The following is a 23,452-nucleotide window of genomic DNA, read 5'->3' on the forward strand; positions in this document are numbered from 1 at the left end:
TTGGCTAGTATAACATTTTGGTCCTTAAAATGTTCAATTTTCAAGTTTTCTGGATGTATATATGTTTATTTTCACAAAAACACACATTTTTTACATTTGGTAGACGTATTTCATATTATCAGTGTAAATTCAGAAAATATTCTATTCTATGTTTAAAAATATGGAGAATATTGGGAAAATATTTCATGTCACATTTAATAAATATTATTTATCAGTGTTAGTTTTGGGAATGCTGCTATTTTTGAGTTTAGTGATTGTATAACTGGGATCGTTATGCGAGAAACCTTCTAATAACACTGTGATGCAAACCATCATTACATTATTTCTATAATGCTACAGTCTCTAACCTTCCTGGAACCTCTAAAAACCATTGCTGAACGTACCTATAATGTTCTCAGGGGTGTTGTTCAGTTGTTAAATGAGCTTCTGTGTTTTTAGCATTAAAGAATAGTGGTCAGGTCTGTAACAGCATGCTCAGTCATCACAGGTCCTCCAGTCATTTGTTCCGGTCTGGTTTCTTTTCATGTTTGCTGACTCATGTCCCGGCCCTGCTTGCGGTGCTGCTGTCCAGTCTGCTTTGGAGTCGGAGCTGAACCGCTTCGAGGCAGAGCTGGAGTCCGACATCCGCGGCATTGAGAGGAAGATTTCCCTGAAGCAGCAGCAGCGGCGAGGCAGGGGTGAGGTACTGACCCTTCCCCATTTCCCAAACACTCCAACACTCTCTCTGCCTTGCATTGCCTAAAACCTCCTAGGCTCCATGTCTTCTTCCCTGCCTGCACCCTTAAACTTGAAAGGGCCCATATGTGGGTCCATACATTTTCGTAACAAAACTAACTTACATATTAGTTTCTTACTGGCTACCAATAACAGTCTGACCACAATAGAATTTACCATATCACATCATACAGATAAGTATTCGGTAATTATTTTTGTGATTATATTCCATAAACAAGTTGGCAGTGTTGCATGCTTGAGTAGCTGCACACCAGCTGTGAACTTTGCTATGGCTCTGTTATAGCTAAAGGGTCCAAATCATGGCAAACATGGCCTCTCTTTACCTAGTATTGAGTAGCCCCCCTAGTGCCCAGACAACAGATCTGACCATTCGAGACATGGACTCCACAAGACCTCTGAAGGCATCCTGTGGTATCTGGCACCAGTACTAATGTTAGCAGGAGATCCTCTAAGTTCTGTAAGTTGTGAGATGAAGCCTCTGTGGATATCAATGAGCCTTAGTTGCTTAGGTGAATGGATAGACTTCTGTGATTGTGATGATAGCTTTATGGTCCATTTCACAGTTCTGTCAGGAGTTCTGGGTTAGGGTATTGGTGGTGGTGATGTAATATGACCCAATGCTAGCTAATTAATTACGTTGTTTTTTGCAGATAAGGGTGAGAAGCCACATTGTGTTGATTGAAGAGCGGTTTCTAAGTTTAGTTTACTGCTCAGCACTAAAATATGGCATAGTAGTTACTGAATAATATGCCCCAGGCTACTGCCTGAATAGTAAGCCTGGGGTTTAAGGGGTTACTGTTATCTGTCTCATATGACTGAGCTCCCTGCAAACTTACTGTGAACTCAGATCAGCACTTCTTAGGAAGACGGCCCACCATGTTCAGATGACTGTGTGTGCGTGTGGGTGTGTGTGTGTGTGGGGGGGGGTGTAGAGAGAGAATTACATTAGAGATCAGAGACTGTAACTAATTTCTCGTTACGTGTCGATATTTAGACTGAGAGCCCTCCTAAATTCAGCTCTCGGAAATTCTTAATTGATTCCAGTTCAAAACCCCAAACTGTCTAGACTGTAAATGTCTCCCGTTTCCCCGTGCAGTTCATCAAAACACTCAAATAATGTCTTGTTTTGACCATTTTCCTGCATGGTCAGCATCTAAGCTCATTGGCTGTTTTCCCCTCTCGACGGCCGGCAGCTGTGCATGTCGACCCTTTGCTTTCCCTTCCCGCTCCGTGTATTACTAGAGGGCCACCAATCTCTCGCGTCATCTGGAACAGCCTGTTCACGCTTAGCCTACTTCAGCCTCAGCCACTGTTTACTCTGCTTGTTTCGTCATGTCTGCATTTCTGTGGATGGGTTTCTGTGGCTGTTGGTGCTGATTCAGGGCCTGCTACACCCTTAACTGTTTACGGAAAAACTACACCGTTCATTTGCATAGTCACATGATCATGGCATACTGATAGTAATTCAATTATCATCAAAGTTGCACAGAAGGTAAATAATTGGTAATCAGCTTAGACTCCGCATGCATTACAGAATTGCTTACCAATCCTGATTGCTGTCCTAGCCACTAATTTACAGACTAATAAAATGTTAGAGATGGAAAATTCACGTCCATGATTCATCCATACAATATGTCATGATTAAAGTTATACAATAAGATATGCTTTACTGTTAAATCCATATTGGCTAGCTAGTGTGTTTTTTTTTGTCTGATGCAAGTAATGATGAGTGACCATTGGGTTTGACCCATCAGTGGCCCATCTTTACTACTTTTAGCTCCACCCATATATCTAGTTGGTCAGTATTTCTGATCTTTTAGGCTGTTTACGGGACATACGTCTGAACTGTTCTTAAACATTCTTAAACTGACATGTATGTGCATGTCAGTGCACATTTATGACGAAGGTGGAGCTGGATTGACGTGAAAGCGAAAGGAGTTCCGATCTGGCTGAATCGCATTGCTGTGCGTCAGATTTTAGTCCCACCTATAAAAATGGCCCAAATCAGGAATGAAAATGTCAGATTCAGTGTGTTTGTGCTGTGTCATGTATGAGGATGAGATCGGATTTGGGCCACTGTGTAAACACAGCCAATCAAAGCCTAAAGCTCCGTCCACACATACAGATTTTTTTTGCCAACTAATGACTGGGTTTACTTTTTCATTACCCTGTGACATAGAGCATCCCATTACCCACAATCTAGATTTAAAAAAAAGCTACACAACCTCCACTTTTCGGCCTGATCAGTAGTGTGTGTGGCCACGGCAACATAAAAAACCTATGGCAGAGATCAGATTGCGGAGATCTGAGGGGTGTACCACAATGCAGGGTTTCTCACTTAGCCAGATACCGTAAGTACCCAAAGTTAAGGATTGTCCAGTAGGAATGACCCTCAGTTCCTTTCCTATAAGACAGACTAGGGTTAGGGTTAGGGTTGACTTTGGGCTTAAGTTATCTGGCTAACTGGCATTTGAAAAATGTGCTTCAGCTTTGTGCTGGACTGGTCAGTTTTGACTGTTATGCAGCTTCTTCAATGAATTCGACATGTGACAGTCCTTAAGAGCTGTTAGCGCTACCTGCTGGGCTGGCATGATCACTTGAGTTTTATAGGGATGCTTTTGCTTTATTCTGTGGACTGAGAGATTTTCAGAAATTATGTTTAGACAAAAATGATGTAAAATGATCATATATGTGGATATGTGTGGGCGTATTGGAGACTGTGATGTGGCCAATGTTGTCTGCAAATCAAAGGCCAGTGATTTAAACAATAAGAGCCTGCTCTGCTCTGTTGACTTGGCATGACTCTGTTGCCTCGTAAAAAGACACAGATGGAACCTGTGCTTGTGTAGGACCCAGGGGACCAGTGGAGCTCTCTGGGCGGGAGTTAGCACCACCACCCCTCTCACTTTTCACCGTGCTGTTCCCTAACACTCTGTTTCTCATGCCTGTGTGCAGAAGAGGTAGGCAGCTACTCGAGCTGGACTTACTGTGGTTTTGTGTTCACAGGGAGCTAAGAGCAACACTTCAGGAGCTGGAACTGCTGGGAAAGGAGCGGACAACAGGTGTGTATCCTGTCTGGGTGTCTTGTTTGGAGTAAAAACAAAGGTGAAGTGTCCTTTGTGCATTCTTGTGGCTCTTAGGTTTGTCACCAGCACTAATTCACACAGCCTAGTTAGTGTAATGTCATATTACTGTCACACATTCATATGGACAGTTACAAAGTGATGCATTGAATGTACTGGATTCCAGTGAAAAATATTATTATAGTATATTATACACAATTATTGGCAACGGTAAGTAACTGAAAAACAACACTATGTAGAGAACTCACCATGTTGTGAATAATGCACCTTAAATTTGTGTACGTTCAGTGCATCGCCTCTCCAGCAGAGCAGATTATCATCATCCTTCATTATCATCATCATCATCATAGGACCGTGTCTCCTGCTGTGATTGGTTAATTGTTGACTTTTGCTGGCCGCCAGCCCAAATGCCTCAACCCCTGCTGAGACCTGTGAGTGTGTGTGAGGTCAAGCTGAGGATGTCTTAGGATCAGTGACTCCTTCTCACATGCTTGGCCCACTGGTCACCCTTAGTTCAGTGTGACAAATGTCCTAGAATTTCTTAGCTAATTTCTGTCGAGTTCTAGCCAGCAATTCCAGCCAATTATGGCTGTCAAACGAACTTTTTTACATCCACATTCAATTGTTTTTACATTACTTCTGTGTTTTTGGGGCCTTAATGAGTGTGTTCAACCCTGAGGAGCCTGGAGTTCTTACTGTTCTTACTGTTATTTTCCTATACTACGATTGATTGATTGATTGATTGATTGATTGATTGATTGATTTTCTAAGTCATTTTGGAGCATTTCTATTGGTCCATTCATTGTGACATTTTGACACAATGTAAGGAAAATTCAAAAATTGAGATACAAGGTTATGGTGTGATAGTGATGATATGTAATTACATAGTGAGTTACATTATTTTATATACACCAATTCTCCAGAACATTACATATATACCACCTACCTAAAATGCTATTGGTCATCCGTGAGTCTTAAAAACAGCATGGACTCCACAAGTCCTCTGAAGATGTCCAGTGGTATCTGGCACCCAGGCATTAGCAGCAGATCCTGTAAGCCCTGGAAGTTGGGAAGTGGGACCTCCATGGAACAGACATGTAGTTCTCCAAATTTGCAGAATTTGGAGGCCAGGGCAACCGGTTTAAAAAAATTAAACCTTCATTGTGGTCCTCAAACCATTCTCCAGTGAAGTGTGCAGTGAGGCAGGGTGCTTACAGAGTGCTTATCCTTCTTAACCCTGTATGATAGCCCATACTCCTTCACTTTCACAAATACATTAATGTCACAATTATCATCAGTTTCATAGGCCCTGATCCTGTTGGGACTCCACAGGACATGCCAAATGGAACCAAATATTTCACAATGGTTTCAGCATTAGGATCCATTATTGAATATTTAACCAAGGCCCACAACCATGTTTAGGACGGTGGGACTTATCAAATTGATGTTCATATGAATGTCTGGACCCAGGGTTTTCCAACATAGCATTGCCCAGAGTATCACACTTCCTTTATTGGACTAGGGAAACATTTTTCCATTGCTCCAAGATCCAATTCTGGTCAGTGGAGCCGACAGTTTGTTTGCCGCCTATTAAATACCGGAGCTTAATTTTTGCTGCTGTTACAAGATAATCAATGTTATTAGCTGTGTTATCTGTGTTATCCTGTATCAGTAGCTCTGACATCAGATTTATTCAAATAAATACATTCATAATTCATGCAATATCAGTGTAAAGGTATTCAATGTAAAACCCTTAAACCCTTAAAAGAGTAGCATCCAGTTACCATCCATTCATTAATCTATTTGCAGCCCAATTGTTTTTATACCTTTGAAAACTGTCTTTTCAGACCTCTGAACAGTCGTGCGTCTTCCTACGTCTCTGACACACTCTTCAGACTCTCGCTCTGTGCACAGTTTATTGCTAAGATGAGCTTGTTTGTTTAGGCCCTCTCGTCTCCCCCTACGTCCTCTCTCTCTCCGCCGCCAAAACACCATAAATGTTGCAGTTGCCACAGAAATGTGCAGCAGATATGAGCTCTGTGAGGTGAAGATTGTGGGGAGAGTTTTACTGCTTCCTCTACTCTAGAACATTCTCCCAGCCTCCGGGGGAAACCTGTAAGAACACATGCTCCCAGGAGCCGGCCCACTCACTGCGTCCAGCTAGACAACTGCTTAGAGCTGATAAATCTCTGATCTCTTCAACGGTTAGAAAGCTCTGATATCTTGAACGTTTATAAATCTCTGATATCTTGAACGTTTACAATCATTATAGTTGTACACTGCAAACTGTGCGATATACAAACCTTTGTATACAGCTTTTACAGCTTTTTGATTAGACCTACAGTAGAAATACCCTCGAAACACCCGGCCAAGCACATGAGGTACCACAGCACCACAACAACCACCTAGAACACCTTAGCAACTACTTGAAATAGCATAGCAACAGCCAAGAAACACTTTGGCAGCACCAAAGCAACCACTTAGCAGCACCTTAGCAAACACCTGGAGCATGCTTGCAGCCACCTGAAAAATCACAGCAACCACCATAACAACCACCTGGAACGCCATAATAACCACATTAAGTACCACAGTAACCACTTTAGCAACCACTTCGAAACACTTTAACATCTCACTGGAGTACCATAACACCCCCTTGGTAACACCTTAGCAACCACCTTAGATATCTCAGTAATCATCATATTACCACCTGGAGCACTTTAGCAACTGCCTTAAATAACATAGTAACCACCCTAGCAACCACCTGGTATTTAATTGCACCCACTTTGCAACACCTTAGCAACCACCAAGAAAACCATGTCAATGGCATAGCAACAACCTAGTGACCACCTATGGTACCGTTTTATCCTAGTAACCACAGAACAGCAGCCTAGCAAGCTACACAACCATTCAAGAATTGCACTTTTCAATTTTTTTTTCTAGTTAATGTTCTCGTGACAGGACACAATCAAATCCTCACAGCAATGTAAAGCCTTCCCAGAAGAAACCACCTATTAAAAGCCTTGGTTTTCAGAAGAACTATTGGATTAGCAGGTGTCCATAAACGTTCTCAGTTCACAGTAAAAGATGTTCTTGTCCAGCCTTTTGCCTTTAAATCATCATCATCGTCATCAGGAAGAGCAGAACTGACCCCAGATAAGCAGCTTGCTGCCATCACCCGGGCGACCCTCGGAGACGGCAGTGTTTAATAACACGACTTTCCCAGTCTGATTATGTAACGATAAGCCCATTGTCTGAACCACGGCGTTAAGCAGAGGTGTGTCCTGTAGGTCTTGTGAGGGAGATCATCTGCGCTTGCTTGTGAGTTTTACTCACTGATGATCTTTCCTTCCGCATTTGGAAAGCTGATGTTTTCCAGCTATGTTTTTGGATAATTGCACGTGGGTCCCCAGTTGGGTCAGCATGACAAATTTGCAATATACTGTGCATGCATGTCAGCTTGGGGGGCCAACAGGGGGTCCACCAGGGGGTCCCAGATTTTTTTCCTGTACCTAAATTTGGTTTAACATTGTTTGCAAGTTGGTTGGAGCTAAATGCCCAGATGCTGTTTTATAAGCCTTTTCAAAATCCTGTTATGCTGAGCTCTGCTTTTATTGGCTGTTTTACAGGTGCCACATATCATAGCATAGCATAGCATAGCATAGCATAGCTTGGTTTTTAACATTGTAATTATTCGTAAACATTGTAAAATTACTGGACAGTGTTGCTGTCTTCTTAGTATCCTCTTAGCCAAAAAAATTGTAGCCAATGGGCTAGTGCTAACTTACATGGATATTCGCCTAACATGGATATTCGCCTGCTTCCATTGGCCTTTTTAATTTCCCCTTCTGAGGTGTGATTAGCTCTAGTCTGAGGTAGTCCAGTTTGATTTTGAAGGAGCGAAGAGAAAACCTTAAAGAGAAGAAATGGTAAAAGCCGGTCAGCTACCGTTAGCTTATAGCCTAGCTTCCTCGCTCACCAAGTTTGAGCCCCCCCCCCCATGCGGACACCAGTTCAGAAAGAGCCTGTAGATGTAGACTGTAGACTTTCTGATAAGTATTCTGGAGGTGACGTGGTGCCATTCTGCTGAAGCATCTGCTGCTTTTTACCACATCGCAGCTTTAGGGCTAAAAGGGCCTTTATTAGGGGGGTTGGGGGAGGTGGAGGATCCCCTAAGAAGGATGTTGAGTTCAAATGTCAAATGCTCAGAAAATGCAGATTATAGAAAGCCAGAGTCTGCTAATGGCAAAATATGCCATTGTACTGATTGTTGCTTTTCATTGCTTCACAAATCTGATCACAAAATTTATATTTTTACAAATGGCTTTAAGTCCTCTAGCCTCCAGCCATAATTTAGACCATATGCCATCATCCAACTCAGCTGCCTTTGCTTGTGTTCCCTCTCAGCTATTTGACTGGAGAAAAGCATCTTGGGCCAAAAGACGGAGGTGGGGCACTTCTTAGCCGCCCAGCAGTCCCTTGCTCCAGTGCTCAGCCGGAACTAGAGGCTAGCATCACACATGCTAACGGTAAGTTTTTTACATTGTGTATTACAATTATTATTTATTTATAGCGTTTTCTGATGATATTAGCCCAAATCTGATACTTGTCAATAGTAATGTACCATCTCCAGCTACTATGTACACCAGATACCACATATCTTACACTTTCTGGACAAAGGTATTGGGACATCTACACATTACACATACAGAAGCTTTTATTTCATCCCATTCTAAACCCATAGGCATTAATATGAAGCTGGTCCCCCTTTGCAGCAGGTCTGGAGCTCTGCAGAGTCAGCAGAGCGTTGGAGACTTTTCTGCACTATGCTCTGAGCTCAGCACTCGGCCCTGACCACGCTCTGTAACGTTTTACGTGGTCTGACACTCTGAGGCTCCTAAACGCTTCCACTGTTCAATAATAATACCACTCACAGCTGATGGTGGACGATCTAAGATGAGAGAAATTTCACCAGATGACTTGTTGTTGCAAGTCATTCTTTAAACTCTTTAAACCACCCTTTCTTTCACTAATGTGTCTGCATGGCTAGATTTTGGCTTGGTTTTACACACCTGTGGAAATGAGACTGAATGAAACACCTGAATTCAATGATTAAGAGGGGTGACCCAATACTTTTGTCCATATAGCATATATACTGTATGTGTTTGAATCTATGAAGCGTTATATCGCTCAACACAATACACTGCATATACCTCTATTGTGCGTTTTTTAATTACACAAAGCTTTACATGGTTTTTAATCCATTATCAAAACCAGTAGATGGCGTAGGCCTGCAGTTTCCCTCTGCGTAGCCATTTCCATACACTGAGTTCATTCAATTCAAAGTGCTTAACAAACATCTGTCCAATTACTTAATGCGCCACTGAATGGAAGAACTCCAGATTTCTGTGCAACCTTTTACACCATTACACCATTCAGTCCACATGATTCCAGGAACTCACAATGATCTTTTCCTCTTTATTGTTCTGGATTTCCTCACCTCAGGTGGTATTCCATGAACACCAAGGCAAGCGGTTGAGTAGGGCAGGAGAGGGAAGAGAGGAAAGAGAGTGGAGGTGAAAGTCTTGATTCTAGATTAGCTTTAGTCAGTTATTTTTCTTAGAGATTAATGTGGAGAGAGGGAGAGAGAGAGAGAGAGAAACAGTGCCACTGTAAACACAGTGTGATGTCTACTGAGCTGGAGACAGATCAACTATTTTAGCCACTCCTTTCCAAATGCCTTGAAGCATAGCTAACTCTTCAACTCTTCAGACCTTAAGGCTGCTGTTAAGCAAGAGGCTGTTCCACTCTTATTTTACTGTGTTCTTGGTAGTTTGTGTGTGACTTAGTGTCAACAGCACATTCTACAGTGTGGGAAAGTAGCATGATATGCCTTAAAATAGTGGTCCCCAACCCTGGAGGACCTAGGGTTGAGTTGATAAGTTGGCTCAGGGTGGCTGGGATCAGGGAAAGCACTTACAATGTTCAGGATAGTGGGTCTCATTCCACTGTTGGAGATTGGCTGAGGGTCTTTCTATAAATGCCTATATTTTTCAATAACAGTATCATGTCCCCTTTGTTGCCTCTAATCTAGCCACAAACAACCACAAACCATTGTAAAATGTAAGGGCCATGGGCTCAGAGTGTCCCGGTGGACTAAGACACTGCTACTATGATTCGAGGATCGCTGATGATGAGGAAACCTGGGTCATGCTGCTTGCCATCAGCAGCCACAGTCAGAGAGAGCACAATTGACCTCGCTCTTTCAGAGGCGGGTTGATGGCACTTCCTCCCCACATCACTCCCAGTCTTATGTTGGTCAGCACAGGCGTCTGTTAGCTATTGTATCGGAGTCTGGGAACCGCACTTCCCTCCGAGCTCGCTGGCTGCAGAGGTTGGAAACGAGTATCCTTTGTCTCATGCTATAGAATAACACACTAATCTGCGTGATCTTATTTTTCCTCTCGCAGACAGAACAGCGTGTGTGTCTGCAGATATGGACTTCCCACCAAAGAGAGAGGAGAAGAAGGTACGGTGGGTTTCGCTTCTGTATCTGGTCTTAGTAGAAGTCTTCAGCCAATGTGTCTAACAGTGGGTTTTTTTTTATATCATCACAGATGAAAGCAGCGAGAGCCAAATTCAGTTTCCAGGCACAGTCACCCAAGTGAGTATAAACAACAACAACAACAATAGCGTTCTTTTTACAGGGTCAGGCCCAGGGTTGAGTTGATGAGTTGGCTCAGGTGTGCTGGGATCAGGGAAAACTCTTACAGTGTTTAGGACAGTGGGCCTCCAGGACCAGGATTGGGGACCAACACACTGACTTACAGTACAGTAAACCACATTCCACTGTTAGTTCTGCCCACATGTGATTGGCTGAGGGTCTTTCTGAGCTAAAGGTATCATGTCTGCTTTGTTGCCCATAACCCAGCAACAATCCACACCAAAATAACAAAGCTGTATTCCATAAACCTTATATTTCTTCCTAGTTGTTGTAATCGGTTGTAAGGAAATGGCTAAACATGGCTTATTGTGTTAAAACAATGGACTTAGAAGGCATATTTTGGGCCATACGCACATGCTAAAAGGATTATCCCGTACTCTAGAAATGACATGCTTTAGGAGTTTTACATGAAGCTCATTTTTGTCCATTAAAATCCATTATAGAGGCTCCTGAGTGTTGGCCAGCATTGGACCTGTCATTGGCTCAATGATATCATTGGCGCTGCTGTTTCTGAGTGGGTAGGGTGGCCTTTCCAGTGACGCTATACAGTAATGCAGCCCTTCCCAGCGCTGGTGGTGCTGGGCATAGCTAGTGGCTAGATATTAATGTAGTAAAACAGCAACCTGGAACAAAATATGATGCGTTTACCCTTTTGTCAGTGAGGATTCTGATGGTCCTTGGGAGACATCTGTTGTTATAGGTTCTTTTAGTGCATTAAGTCACATGTAACCTTTCTCCTAATGGGTTTCAATGGGAACAGATAATCTTAGCATATAAATGATTTATTAGACTTTGGGTTTGCATCTTTGAATGTCCCTTTTCTGGTGATACAGTTAGCTTTCCCTCTGTTAAAAGAAGTATCGAGCTCTGAGCTGATCAGCGTTTTTAATCATCCTTATTGTAGACGGCATGTTCATAGTGTTCATGTATGTTCATAAGCTCAGACTAGGAACACTGTGGATGTCTTGTAATATTGGCTTTTCTAATATATGGCAATGTTTATACATGTTTGAAATGCAAAAAGCAGGCTATTAGCATTGTGAGCTAAGTATAAGAAATATCCACATTGGACCCATTCCAGAGATGTCTGATTACAGGGATTTAGGACGAACAGTGTCAGTCAAGGGCAATGAAAACTGAGCAGGCTCCACTCAGCTTACTGTGTTCGACAAGGACTACGTTTAATACCCCTAACAATGTGTATCTGTGTTCTACAACTACTCGTAATTCCCACCCACTAGTGTTCCATCCGTGATACCTGCCACTTTGCTCTGCATGCAGCCCATATCAGGTAGCACTGGTGAAGATAAGAAGGCTGTTGAGGGCAGCAGTTTGGTTGCAATCATTGCATTCCTACACCTGTTTGTTGTGTGTTCATTTCTAAGAACACCTGGATTTTTGGGCCGAGGATCTGATTTCACTCTCAGGACGCCAGAAGCAGGCTTTTCTCTTCTGCGGTCTGACAAACAGATGTAGATCCCTGTTAGCCCTGACATTTGATTGTACATTTACATTTATTATATGTTTTTAATGAATTATTACAGTTTTAGGAATAGTACTATTACCTCTAATAGTCATATTTGTAAATAAATAAAAAAATTAATATTTCTTCGTTTTATTGTTATTTTGTTGAAACTATTATTACTTAGTTTTTTTATTTTATGAATAAATAGATTTCTTTATTGCTGATATTTATATAAATATTTATTTAAATATTTATACTTAGATTGCCACTAAATGATGTTGGGTGGTAACAAAAAATATTTTTCTTAATGTGCATTTGATTTTATTTCTCATAAATTAATTATTTTTTTTATTTATGAAACTAATTGTATAAATTATTTTTTATTTTCTAAAATTATTGGACTCCAAATGCCACTAAATTACATTATGTCCTATTTTAGGATTATTTTTCAGTTTGTAAATTAGTTTTTCATTTCTTTGTTTATTTATTATTTTAATAATATTACATACTACTATTGGCACCACAAAACTTTGGTTGATGTTTGCATCACAGGGAGCTGACCCTGCAGAAGGGCGACGTTGTGTACATCCATCGCCAGGTCGATGCCAACTGGTATGAAGGAGAACACCATGGCAGGGCGGGAATCTTCCCCACCAGCTATGTGGAGGTTTGTTCATATGTGTGTGTGTGGGGGGGGGGGATTGTGAAATTCAGAGCTTTTTGTTGTTATCGTTTAAGCACGCCTCATGCTCAGCCTCACCCTTCCTTCCTTCCCTGCTTAGATTATTCCCCCAACAGAGAAACCCGTTCCGATAAAGTCTCCCACCGTGCAGGTGCTGGAGTACGGAGAGGCCGTGGCTCTGTTCAACTTCAACGCTGACCTACCTGTGGAACTGTCCTTCCGGAAGGTGACATAGTTATATATTGCTACAGTGCCTCATTAAATACCCACCATGTTGCTGTTACTAAGCCATGCTATTGTATTAAAGGCTATTGTAGGATTTCTAGCATTAGAGTAAGAGAGAACTAATAGCACAGTATGTTCACAGCCTTCAGTAGGTGCTGTTATTGGATAGTGGTAAATTTCCAGCCTATATACCTTATATGCCCAAATGTTTGTGGACACCCCTTCTAATTAATGTATTCAGCTACTTTAGGTGGTGTAGCCATTGCAAATACAGATGTACAACTGAATACACACACAGCTTGTCTAGTCCCTGTTGAGAAGTACTGCCAGTAGAATAGGACTCTCTGGAGTAGATAAAGATAAACCTATTGGCACCATGCTGCCTAATGCCAGATGTGCTAGAGGGGAATAAAGCCCCCCAGCATTAAGGTGTGGAGCAGTGGAGCTGTGTTCTCTAGAATGATGGTTGGTGCTCCATCCAGTACTTGTGGTATGAGGTTTTGAGTTAGGGATGGGGTGGGGTGGTGATCATCCAACATTCAGACCTCATTGACGCTGTTGTTACTGAATGCAATCAAATCCTCATAGCAGTGCTCCAAAATTCCCTGCATTTAAATATCCTTGATTTAAGAAGAAGTAACAAATTATCATGTCCAAATACTTTTGTCCATTACATGCATTTTGCACTCAGGCAGTTAGTATCTAGCCCTGAAACATGGATGGACAGAGTAGAGATGGTGAAGCCACAAAGTGCACTAAGGTAACAGTCTGCAGGTAATGATAAGGACCCCCACACTTCCCGCCAACCCCCCCGTTGGACAGCCAAATTTGTGAACTTTCATACACGGCTTGTCTGACTCTGTACACGTAGGGTAGAAAACATTTCATTCTCTTGTTGTTTCAGGGAGAGGTGATCTCTATAACCAGGCGGGTGGATGATCACTGGCTGGAGGGGCGCATCGCCGGCACCAACCGCAGCGGAATTTTCCCCGTCAACTACGTCCAGGTCAACAAAATGCCGCGCACCAAACTGGCTGACGATCTTCCGACCACCCCGCTGTCTCCCATCTCCTCGGAGCCACGCAGCCCCGGCAGGCCCCTGCACTCCCCCCTCTCCCTCTCCCCCACCCCCTCCCCTCACAGCCCTCAGCCTCAGCTTTCACCCCACAAACACTCTGGCCAGTCACGCTCACCCCTCTCACCCACACAGTCCGCCTCCTTCAAACAGCCGTCTGATCACTTTGCATACTCGCCTGGCCCCGCCTCACCCACCCCACCCAACAGCCACTGGAGTGGATCACTGCAGCACCCAGGCCACAGATCATTGGAAAGAGAAGTGTGGCCACCCGTGTCGCCGTCCAATCATGTGCTGCCATCTCCCCAGGGTCCGGGACTGGTGGCGAATTCCAACCCACGACCTGCGTATACCACTCAGGTATGAGTTAAGTAAATGTTTAGGACATCTTCTAATGGCTTGATGGAGAATCTGATTGGTTCTACCTAAGTTTAAGTTTTTGTTGTCCCGCCCCTATCAAGTTTCAGTTCAGTTTGTAAATTATATATTAATTTCTTTGTTTATTTATTATTTTAATAATATTACATACTATTATTGAGTCCCAAATGCCACCAAATAGAGATTCTGATTGGTTCTGCCTCTGAGTCTAACTTACTGTTGTCCCACCTCCAGCTAAAATAAAGATTCTGATTGGTTTTGCCTTTGAGGTTGGCTCTCTGTTATTTCGTCCCAGCTATAATAGAGATTCTGACTGGTTCTGTCTCTCAGTCTAACTGTTGCAATGCCCCTAGCTAAAATCGAGAGTCTTTGAGTTTGGCTCTATGTTGTCCCTTCCCAACTAAAATAGAGATTTTGATTGGTTCTGCCTTTCAGTTTGGCTTTCTGTTGTCCCACCCATAGCAAAACTGAGACTTTAATTGGTTCTGCCCTTAAGTTTGACTCTTGGATGTCCGACTCACCCAGCTGTAATAGTTTAAACCTTCACAGCAGCCAGAACAGGTTGATTTGCCCTCAGTAAACTGTCTATTGTAAGCCTTGTAAAATCTTTGTGCAGGATGGCATCAGAACCGAATCTCCCCAGCATTACACACGCATGAGGACTCCACCATCAGCGCAATCCCCGGTCAACAGCAGCTCTACTGTCATCCCACGGCAGCCGTGAGTTTCTGAACCTCTCATAACTTCAGTGTTGTGTCTTCCAGGACTATTATATGGTGGTTATAAACCATTCCTGGAAAATTTGATCCTTACCATCCTACACTTCCTCTCTCTCTCTCTGTTATTTCAGGTATAAGGCCGTTTACAACTACAAACCCCAGAACCGAGACGAGCTGGAGCTGAGGGAGGGGGACATCGTCCAGGTGATGGAGAAGTGTGATGACGGCTGGTTTGTAGGTAATGTCCCATTTGCGTAAAAACCAACACATAGTTACAAGCTCCTGTAACTAGACTGGGGCTATGATAGCAGAGCCAGTTTAGGTGGAGTCTGTCTCATTATACAAAAGCAGGACTGCATATGTGAAAGCTCTCCATGAACAGGAGTGAATGAAGCTAAATGCATAAATGGCGTAAATGGCATTAATTAAATAGGCTTCCAGTAGAAATGGGCGTCTGCGAAGCATCAATTTGATTTGTGCCGATTGTCGAAACAGTGTTTTGAGGTGTGTATCGAGTTGGCCTGGTCATGTGATTGGCATGTTTTGCTCCAGCATATTGTTGATCAGCAATCAGCGGGTGTTCTCCTGGTCTCCTAATGTGACTTACAAAGATTACAAAGATTAACTCCTGTAAATGTAGATAAGTTAAGAAATTTTAAGCTTTCAAAATGCATTAACAACCTTGTGACCAGCAGATGTCGCTAATGTGCAGCATTAATTTCCCAAGCTTTTGGTCCAATTATCACAAAACATTTGCGGATTGGAAACACATGAGCAAAGCTTGTTTTCAACACAAAAGTATGCCAAGCACCCAATATAGCATAGCATAGCATTAGAAAACCGACATATCAGCCTTCGTCTCAGTGAAACCAAGTGAACCAAATATTCTAAACAATCTAAAAAAGAGCTTCAAATCAGTAATCAAATGTAATGGTTTAGAGATATTTAATTAACTCCCACCCACAAACATACTCTAACCATGGTGGACACCTGTATGTCTCCAGCGTCCTCTTTTTTGAAAACCAAAATATGGTCACCCATATTGGTCAACTAAATGTAGTACCAGCATATTAAAGTTAGGTCAAGTCGTTACTGTTCCTATGTGCAAAGTCATGTCAAAAGGTCAAAGGTTAATTTACTCCAATATACTCTAGGTTTGAGGTCAACTTGTCTTACCCTATATCACTGAAATTAGGCGTGTACATGCAAAACAGCAGTTCCGGCATTGCTGTTGTATTGGTGGTTTTCTTGGCTAGTCTTCCATATGATGAGTCTGTTTGGCATGGCTGCCCTCTACAGGACATCCTCTGTGAGAACAACAACAGAGCTCTGGATCTGAGACATTTCGACTAACTTCAGCTTTGACTTCGGTTCCAGCTTCAGGCTTTAGGGATTCTATTTAGTTTGTGTTGTTTACTTTGCTGATCTAGATTTTGGATCTGCTCTCTCCGCAGGTACGTCTGAGAGGACCCATGCTTTTGGAACATTCCCTGGCAACTATGTGGCACCTGTGTGAACGCGCCTTGCAAATCTTTAACTGACTGTTTGGCAAGCACATCCACTGCAGCTGCGGGCCTACTCACCAATTAACAATACGATTCACTCATACACACACCAACACACGCATACCCTCATACTCATATGTCTCGATCATCCCATCCCTCACTTTGCAGCTCCAGAACTTTTGTATTTGCATGCCATTCACATTTAGATCACCTGTGTCTGTGTGAGCTGTCACAAGCACTCCCTGGCTAATAAACACTGTGTGGGACTGAAGAACATCAAAGCATCACCCCACCATCATCCATCACTGACTGACCTAAGAAGTCTCCATGGATACCTATTGGACTGGAGTGTTGCCATAGGAAGCAATATGAGCTGCTTGATCACATGAACATTTCCATAGCCCAGCTCACGCTTATTTTACAGCACAGCTTGGGCCGATCACCATGATGAGCTTCTGGCTTGGTTTACACTTGGTTTAAAAATGACCTCCATCCTGCCTTTCAGATTTGTAAAAGCACAGCCCCGAGAACACTCCACACCACGAGGAGGACCATCTGGACGCCTGGGGACTCTTCCAAACCTTCTGATTTTCACAACTATCACTGCAGATACTAGTGTTTTTTTTTGCTGGCTTTGCTGAAATCCATCTGATGTAATCCACGCAACAGCAGTCTTTGCACACATGATCAAAAAAAAAAAAAAACGCTACAGCTTCACCTAAATGTAGATTTTTACAAAAGTACCTCTTACTCTACCGCTTAGGCTTCCGTGAAGGCACTGTTGAAGGTTTAACGACTCTTCTACATTCTAGTCAGTTGTTTACGATGGCCAGTGGAAGGACAAGGACAAGGTTTTGACGTAGGGTAACAGAACGGTGTTATGCAGAGCGTTGCAGAGTGTTTCAAACATTAATAACATGCCAAATGTTTGTGGACACCCCATCTAACGAATGCACTCGGCTACTTTAAGTGGCACCTATTGCTAATGCCAGGTGTGGGCTAGAGGGGTATAAAGCCCTCCCCAGTTTTAAGCTTGGGAGCGGTGGAACGATGCTTTTGGGGGGGAGTTGGGTATGAGGTGGGGTGGGGATCATCCAACATCCTGACCTCACTAACGCATTTGTTGCTGAATGCAATCAAACCTTCACAGCACTGCTCCAAAACCTAGTAGAAAAGCTTCCAGATACAGTAGAGATGTTAGCAAAAGCAGGATACACTCTATTTTAGTACCCTTGATTTCAGAAGAAACATTAAAGCATTGATGAGCAGGTGTCCCAATACTTTTCCATGTAGTGCACTTGACATCCCACTAGTATGTTGGTATTGCTGATGTGCTGAGAACGTTCCACCATCCAAATAATCTCCACTCAGTCAGTAATTGGAAACTGTAGCATGTAATTGGTAAGTGGTTCTGATAAAATGGCAAATGAGTGCAATACTAGGTTGGTGTGTCTAAAATCTGACGACGATGATTTGTACTGCCAGAGTATCAGACAAGCAAGAGCTTATACGAAAAAAGTTAAAGGGGCACTCTGGTCATGATGAAATCATGTAAGCACTGCCACATCTGCCTACAGCAGGGCGGCAGTAGTCTCTATAGAGAGCTTTTACAGTTTAAAGACTAGAAAAACCCTCTTTTTTGATGATGTATCTTGAAAGTAGGAGGAGCTACAAGCATTTTGGGGGCAATACTCGAAGACGATACTGGTTGACATATCCCCTCCATTAGCTGGCTAATGCAGAAAGTAAGGTTACTGCTAAGGATTGCCACGCTTTATTTATTCGCCTCTACACCAGAGGCTATATTAGCAGTCAGAATGTCTTTATCACCATGGGGTTTGATGGGCTATTTGCGTAATGCATGCTGGGTATTGTAGTGAGAGAGCATTGATGCAAAAAGGAAACAAAACTGTTGAGAAATCTGTGGGATGCAGTGCTGCGCTACAGAATATTAAGCCCTTTCCACGTATGAATCAGGCGTACGGCCGAACATTGTCCGTGTCAGGGAATGTTCCACATGGTCTAGGCATGGGGCAGCACCAGCGCGAAGGAGGCACGGCATGCCGCAAAAAAGTGTGCTGTGGAAATAGCATAGGATCTTGGGTTCTGGGCCAGTTTTGTGGGAGAAGTCATCAACACACGCACTGTGAAATTCCCCGGAAAATGACCTGCTCTGTTCACACATGGGCTCACTCGGACATTACCCGAACTTTGTACTAGGGCGATGTTTCTCAACCCTGGTCCTTGAGGCCCTGCACATTTTGGGTACATGATCTGTTAATCAGCTGATTAGTGGGAGCAGGGAAAAACACTAAAAAGTGCAGGGCAGGGTTGGGAAATGCTGTACTATTGAGCTGGCCAGATAAAGTTCGGGTAAAGTCCGGTACAACAGATTTGGCCATTTGCATTCACACATACAGCTTCTGGATTACTGTGCACGTCTGACAGGGGCTTGACACAACATGGCAAATAAGTGCTAAATGAATAAATGCTAGTCTTAGGCCTGAATGCCCTCTTTATCATTCCAGCCCAGTAAAAATGTACAACACATGTCCCTGCAGAAGAAATGACCTCTTGACTCTGTAATGAAAAAGTGTCATGAAAGCGAGCGTAAACAGAAGCCAGCAAAACAGTTGACATGTTATTTTGGGTGCGGCCAAATTATGTCTCATTATCCCCGTCCATCAAATGTACTTATAAGTGAGCTTTGGAATTATAAGTGTTCCTTCCATTCTTTATAAGCATTCCTTACGTTCCTCATAGCAAAACGTATGTGCACCTTGTAATGGAGCCGTGAGCTCTGTTATTGTGGAAAGCGAAAGCGTGGCTAATTAAGGTGTTCAGAATGCTTTGCTTGGGGATTGAGTTGTTTAGGTCTCTGATTTCTTTTCTAACTTGAGGATTTCTTTCTGTTTCCTAAACATTTCCTGACAAATGAACCTGCCATATGTTGTACAGATATTAATACAGTTATCAGACTGCAAATATAATATATTTTTATTGACCACACAGTGTATTTCAGCATCTATGGTACTCACCGATTTTGATAACAATTGAATAAATATATCCAATGCTGAACAACTGCAGCGCGTCGTTGATTTCTTTGAAGAGTCTGCGTAAAACTGTGGTATGGCTATACTGCGAGTTCTGGGGGGAAAAATAGGCCGCTGCTTCATGTTGGTTTGTGACACCATGTGTCTGAGAAGTTACTTCAGTGTGACCTCAAACTGAAAGCTAGCTCAGGAACCACAGGATGCAATGGTAAGCTTCAGTTTATGCTAACATGTTCATGTGAGAGAGGAAGGACTTTTTTATTTTATGGATAAAAGTATTAAAATAAAACACTATGGTATCATTGTCCTCTGAGGAGCAGCAAAGGAGCATGGGTCCTTGGTTTGGTTTCATACAGGCACGTGAGAATGTCAGCTCTGGGTCCTGTCTTCTGGGCTAATGCAGATTTCTGTGCAGTTTAACAGGCAGCAACAGCAGAGATGGTATTTCTTCATAGCTGTAGTAGCCTAATTATCTGGGCAGTATTTCAGCCTACACCTGGTTATGGAAGCCGTTTAGCTCAAACTTGAGGAATACACCCGATAGTTGGGTCGGGTCGAGGTCAGATCACCTCTGCAGAGTTCATTTGGGACCAAGCCGAGACCACCTCCTCTCAAAGGTCTCGGTCCGCATCTGAGTTTACTTACAGTATTCACACCTGCCCAAACCAACCACATCAAGGGTAAAAAAACAAGACAAGATGGTCACAGATGGTCTTTAACCCATCCGGGCACTGAACACACCCACATACACACTAGTGATCAAACACACACAGTGACTGTGAGCACACATGCCCGGAGTGGTGGGCAGCCATTGCTGCGGCTCCCGGGAGCAGAGAGGGTAAAGGGCTTACCACAAACAAACCAAGGGCCCGACAAAGGCAGCCTGCCAAGCCTGGGTTTTGAACCCATTTGAACGTTTGACTGACTGAAAAGTGTGAGTGTTTCTATTGAAACCTGTGGAACCATGAGGAGACTTTTCTTTGGTGCATTTTTACTCTTAGTGATGTAATCAAGAGTCGTAATGGTTGGGCTTTTAGCAAGTGATGTTTCTTGCTTCCCAGAATGAACCGCTGACAACATACTTTACTCCCACATTAGAATATCTGTCTGGATGTATCATCTGGATATTTTGTGTTTGAATAATGACATTGTGGTAAAATAAAAAAATGACAGGCAGCTTCTCACACTAAAGCTGAAGGTCCTGTTTCAGAGAATAGTTCACAAATACCAAAATCAGGCCTTGAAACACACTGGAATTACTCCTTCTTACCTTTGTCTTATGCTATGCTGCCTACAAGTCCTTATTGGATGTTCCTTGACTGTTAAAAGTATAAGAACCGTGAGGACCTTTTGGGGGTTCCTCAGTTTGAAACTATGGAATAACCTTAATATGGTGCTTTGAGGAACCTTCAAGGTTTTTAGAAGAAGAAGGTTCCTTTTGGAGGTTCCTCAAAACATCTTCAAGGTTTTTAGAAGAAGGTTCCTTTTTTGGAAGTTCCTCAAAACATCTTCAAGGTTTTTGGAAGAAGAAGGTTCCTTTTGAAGGTTCCTCAAAATATCTTCAAGGTTTTTAGAAGAAGAAGGTTCCTTTTGGAGGTTCCTCAAAACATCTTCAAGGTTTTTAGAAGAAGAAGGTTCCTTTTGGAGGTTCCTCAAAACATCTTCAAGGTTTTTAGAAGAAGAAGGTTCCTTTTGGAGGTTCCTCAAAACATCTTCAAGGTTTTTAGAAGAAGAAGGTTCCTTTTGGAGGTTCCTCAAAACATCTTCAAGGTTTTTAGAAGAAGAAGGTTCCTTTTGAAGGTTCCTCAAAACATCTTAAGAGAATTCTCCTCAGTTTTGAATGGAAGAACCTCTAAAAGTTCCTCAAGGATCTTATACTGCTGTACAAACAGCTTCCGTTCACCTGCTGCGTGAACAATTCTGGCTCGGTAAGTTTCTCTAAAGCAAATCATCTGATGTCAAAACCTTTAAAAATATCTTTAATTTAATTTTTCCGATTTGTGGGACCTCTTTAAACACTGCTGACCAGGTTTAGTCAACGTCTTCATTTATAACATCTCTGGTTTAGTAGGTGAACTTTGCCATAGATACTACACCAATCATTGCACTTCTAACCATTGGTGCAACCACGTGACATCAACCTCCAACATTGTGCAGACGTTGAATTTTGCTTGGAAGTTAAAGTCACATATCCATTAAAAACCAACACTGAGTTAGACAGACGTTGGGTTTTGATGACCTTATACGATTTACAAAGCCACGTTTTGTGGACGTTAGAATTATGACGTTTAGCAGACATTGGATTTTAGTCATTCAACACCACAACACCAACAACGAAATATTAACGTCAGCTGTCGTCCATTGACTATTTCACGTTGTACTGACGTTCACTTTTTTAATCACATGACATTTTGACCGACAAATCACCCTAGATAACAGCTGGGAAGCCACAAGTATGCCGTTTGGGACACAGCCACCGATTTATACGGAAACGTCCCAGCTTGGGCTGTTTCCCAAATAGCTCCCTGCTCCCTATAAAGGGCACAGTCTGGCTGGTAAACACAACTAGTGCACTATGTAGTGAGGAATCTCAAGTGACTGCTGATATTTTGCACGGTTTGAATGCACGAGTCATTATTTGATTTGCAGACGTCGTGCACTGCGTAGTGAGTACGAGGGAATTTGGGACCGAGCCTGAGACTCCCGCACGCCTCAAGAGAGCGCACGTCGCGACCAGCAGGTGGCGCACGGTGGGCAGCAGCAACAACAACAACAGCAGCAGCAGCAGCAGCATCAACATCATCATCATCATCAACAACACCAACCACCACCACCACCCTTCGTCATCTGTTTGGTGCAAAAATTAATATCTCAGCCCCCGCCACGCCCACCGCCACGCCCCCGGTGCCACCTCGCCTGCCCTGCCTATCCCCCGGGCTTTATTTTGATAGCTACACGTGGCAGCGAAGTAGGGAGTGTTTGGCAGATGGTGATGATGCTGCCTGTTGCTGCTGCTGCTGCGGCTGCGGCTGCTGCTGTCTTCCTCTCTGAGCTCACACACCGCAGGCTTTTTGAGGAGTTTGGTCACACGGACCGCTCCGCGTAAAGGTTAAAGCGCTGAGAGACGAAGGAAGAAGTTCAGCCTCATTTTTCTGCTGTTTGTGAGAGGGACCTGTGCGTATCTGCCGCGGCCGCTTCTACCTCAAGTTTCTGCCCCGTTTTTGGCGCGAACGGCGCGTGCGTCACACAGGTGCCCGTTGTTAGCTCGGCGCGCGCTCACTGCTGGTTTTACCTCAGGTAAGAAGTTCACGGTTTCCACCTTTTCCTCAGGTTTAAATGCTAATTTCTCTTAAATGTTTAATTTTCAATCGATATTTCAGTACTTTATTGATATTTGGAGCTGTATTCGTGTTTTTGTTTAGTTTAAAACACGAATATTTATTTAGCTAATTAGCTTTAATATATAACCGTCTCTGAGGCGAGCTTCAGTTCTAGCTGTAGTTAAATTATCACCTTTATAGCTAAATGTAGCTCTTTCCCTGGAGATTCAGGTCAAAGTCTGGTTTATGTGGCCTTATTTAGCTAGTTAGATATTGAGTGACTGCAGCTTGACGAAGTGAGGGACTGTTGGCTAGCTAACTAATGCTAGCTTCGCTCCTTCGTCTATTTAACTAGCTAGTGCTAAACTAGCTTTTCTAGTACTTCTTATTTCTATAATTGGGTTATATTATGTATATTATAGCTGTATTTATTAATATAGCTGTATTTATAGTCAGGTTTACTGTTTCTTACTATTGTAAGTGCCTTTATT

At 42.9% G+C, this 23,452-nt stretch overlaps 2 protein-coding genes across 7 annotated transcripts in view; both read left to right on the forward strand.

Annotated features, from left to right (window-relative positions):
• sorbs3 (sorbin and SH3 domain containing 3) overlaps positions 1 to 19,669 on the forward strand; it is a 72,577-nt gene extending 52,908 nt beyond the window's left edge. For 4 of the 6 annotated variants that reach the window (XM_072682381.1, XM_072682380.1, XM_072682379.1 and 1 more), the window contains 11 exons: positions 572 to 682; positions 3,742 to 3,797; positions 8,223 to 8,344; positions 10,286 to 10,344; positions 10,433 to 10,479; positions 12,557 to 12,671; positions 12,787 to 12,912; positions 13,816 to 14,346; positions 14,981 to 15,084; positions 15,215 to 15,321; positions 16,538 to 19,669. In XM_072682381.1, the coding sequence (XP_072538482.1) occupies positions 572 to 682; positions 3,742 to 3,797; positions 8,223 to 8,344; positions 10,286 to 10,344; positions 10,433 to 10,479; positions 12,557 to 12,671; positions 12,787 to 12,912; positions 13,816 to 14,346; positions 14,981 to 15,084; positions 15,215 to 15,321; positions 16,538 to 16,599 (1,440 nt within the window). In that variant the 3' untranslated portion in view covers positions 16,600 to 19,669. The remainder of the gene's footprint in view (positions 1 to 571; positions 683 to 3,741; positions 3,798 to 8,222; positions 8,345 to 10,285; positions 10,345 to 10,432; positions 10,480 to 12,556; positions 12,672 to 12,786; positions 12,913 to 13,815; positions 14,347 to 14,980; positions 15,085 to 15,214; positions 15,322 to 16,537) is intronic. The other 2 variants (XM_072682384.1, XM_072682383.1) reach the window with 2 other exon arrangements.
• Positions 19,670 to 22,476: 2,807 nt separating this feature from the next.
• Positions 22,477 to 23,452, forward strand: part of pdlim2 (PDZ and LIM domain 2 (mystique)) — a 58,031-nt gene continuing 57,055 nt past the window's right edge. Inside the window, exon 1 of the mRNA XM_072682391.1 lies at positions 22,477 to 22,938. The gene's annotated coding sequence lies outside the window, so the exon portion shown is untranslated. The remainder of the gene's footprint in view (positions 22,939 to 23,452) is intronic.

The sequence above is a fragment of the Salminus brasiliensis genome, chromosome 6 (assembly GCF_030463535.1).
Source record: "Salminus brasiliensis chromosome 6, fSalBra1.hap2, whole genome shotgun sequence".
NCBI classification, from domain to species: Eukaryota; Metazoa; Chordata; class Actinopteri; order Characiformes; family Bryconidae; genus Salminus; species Salminus brasiliensis.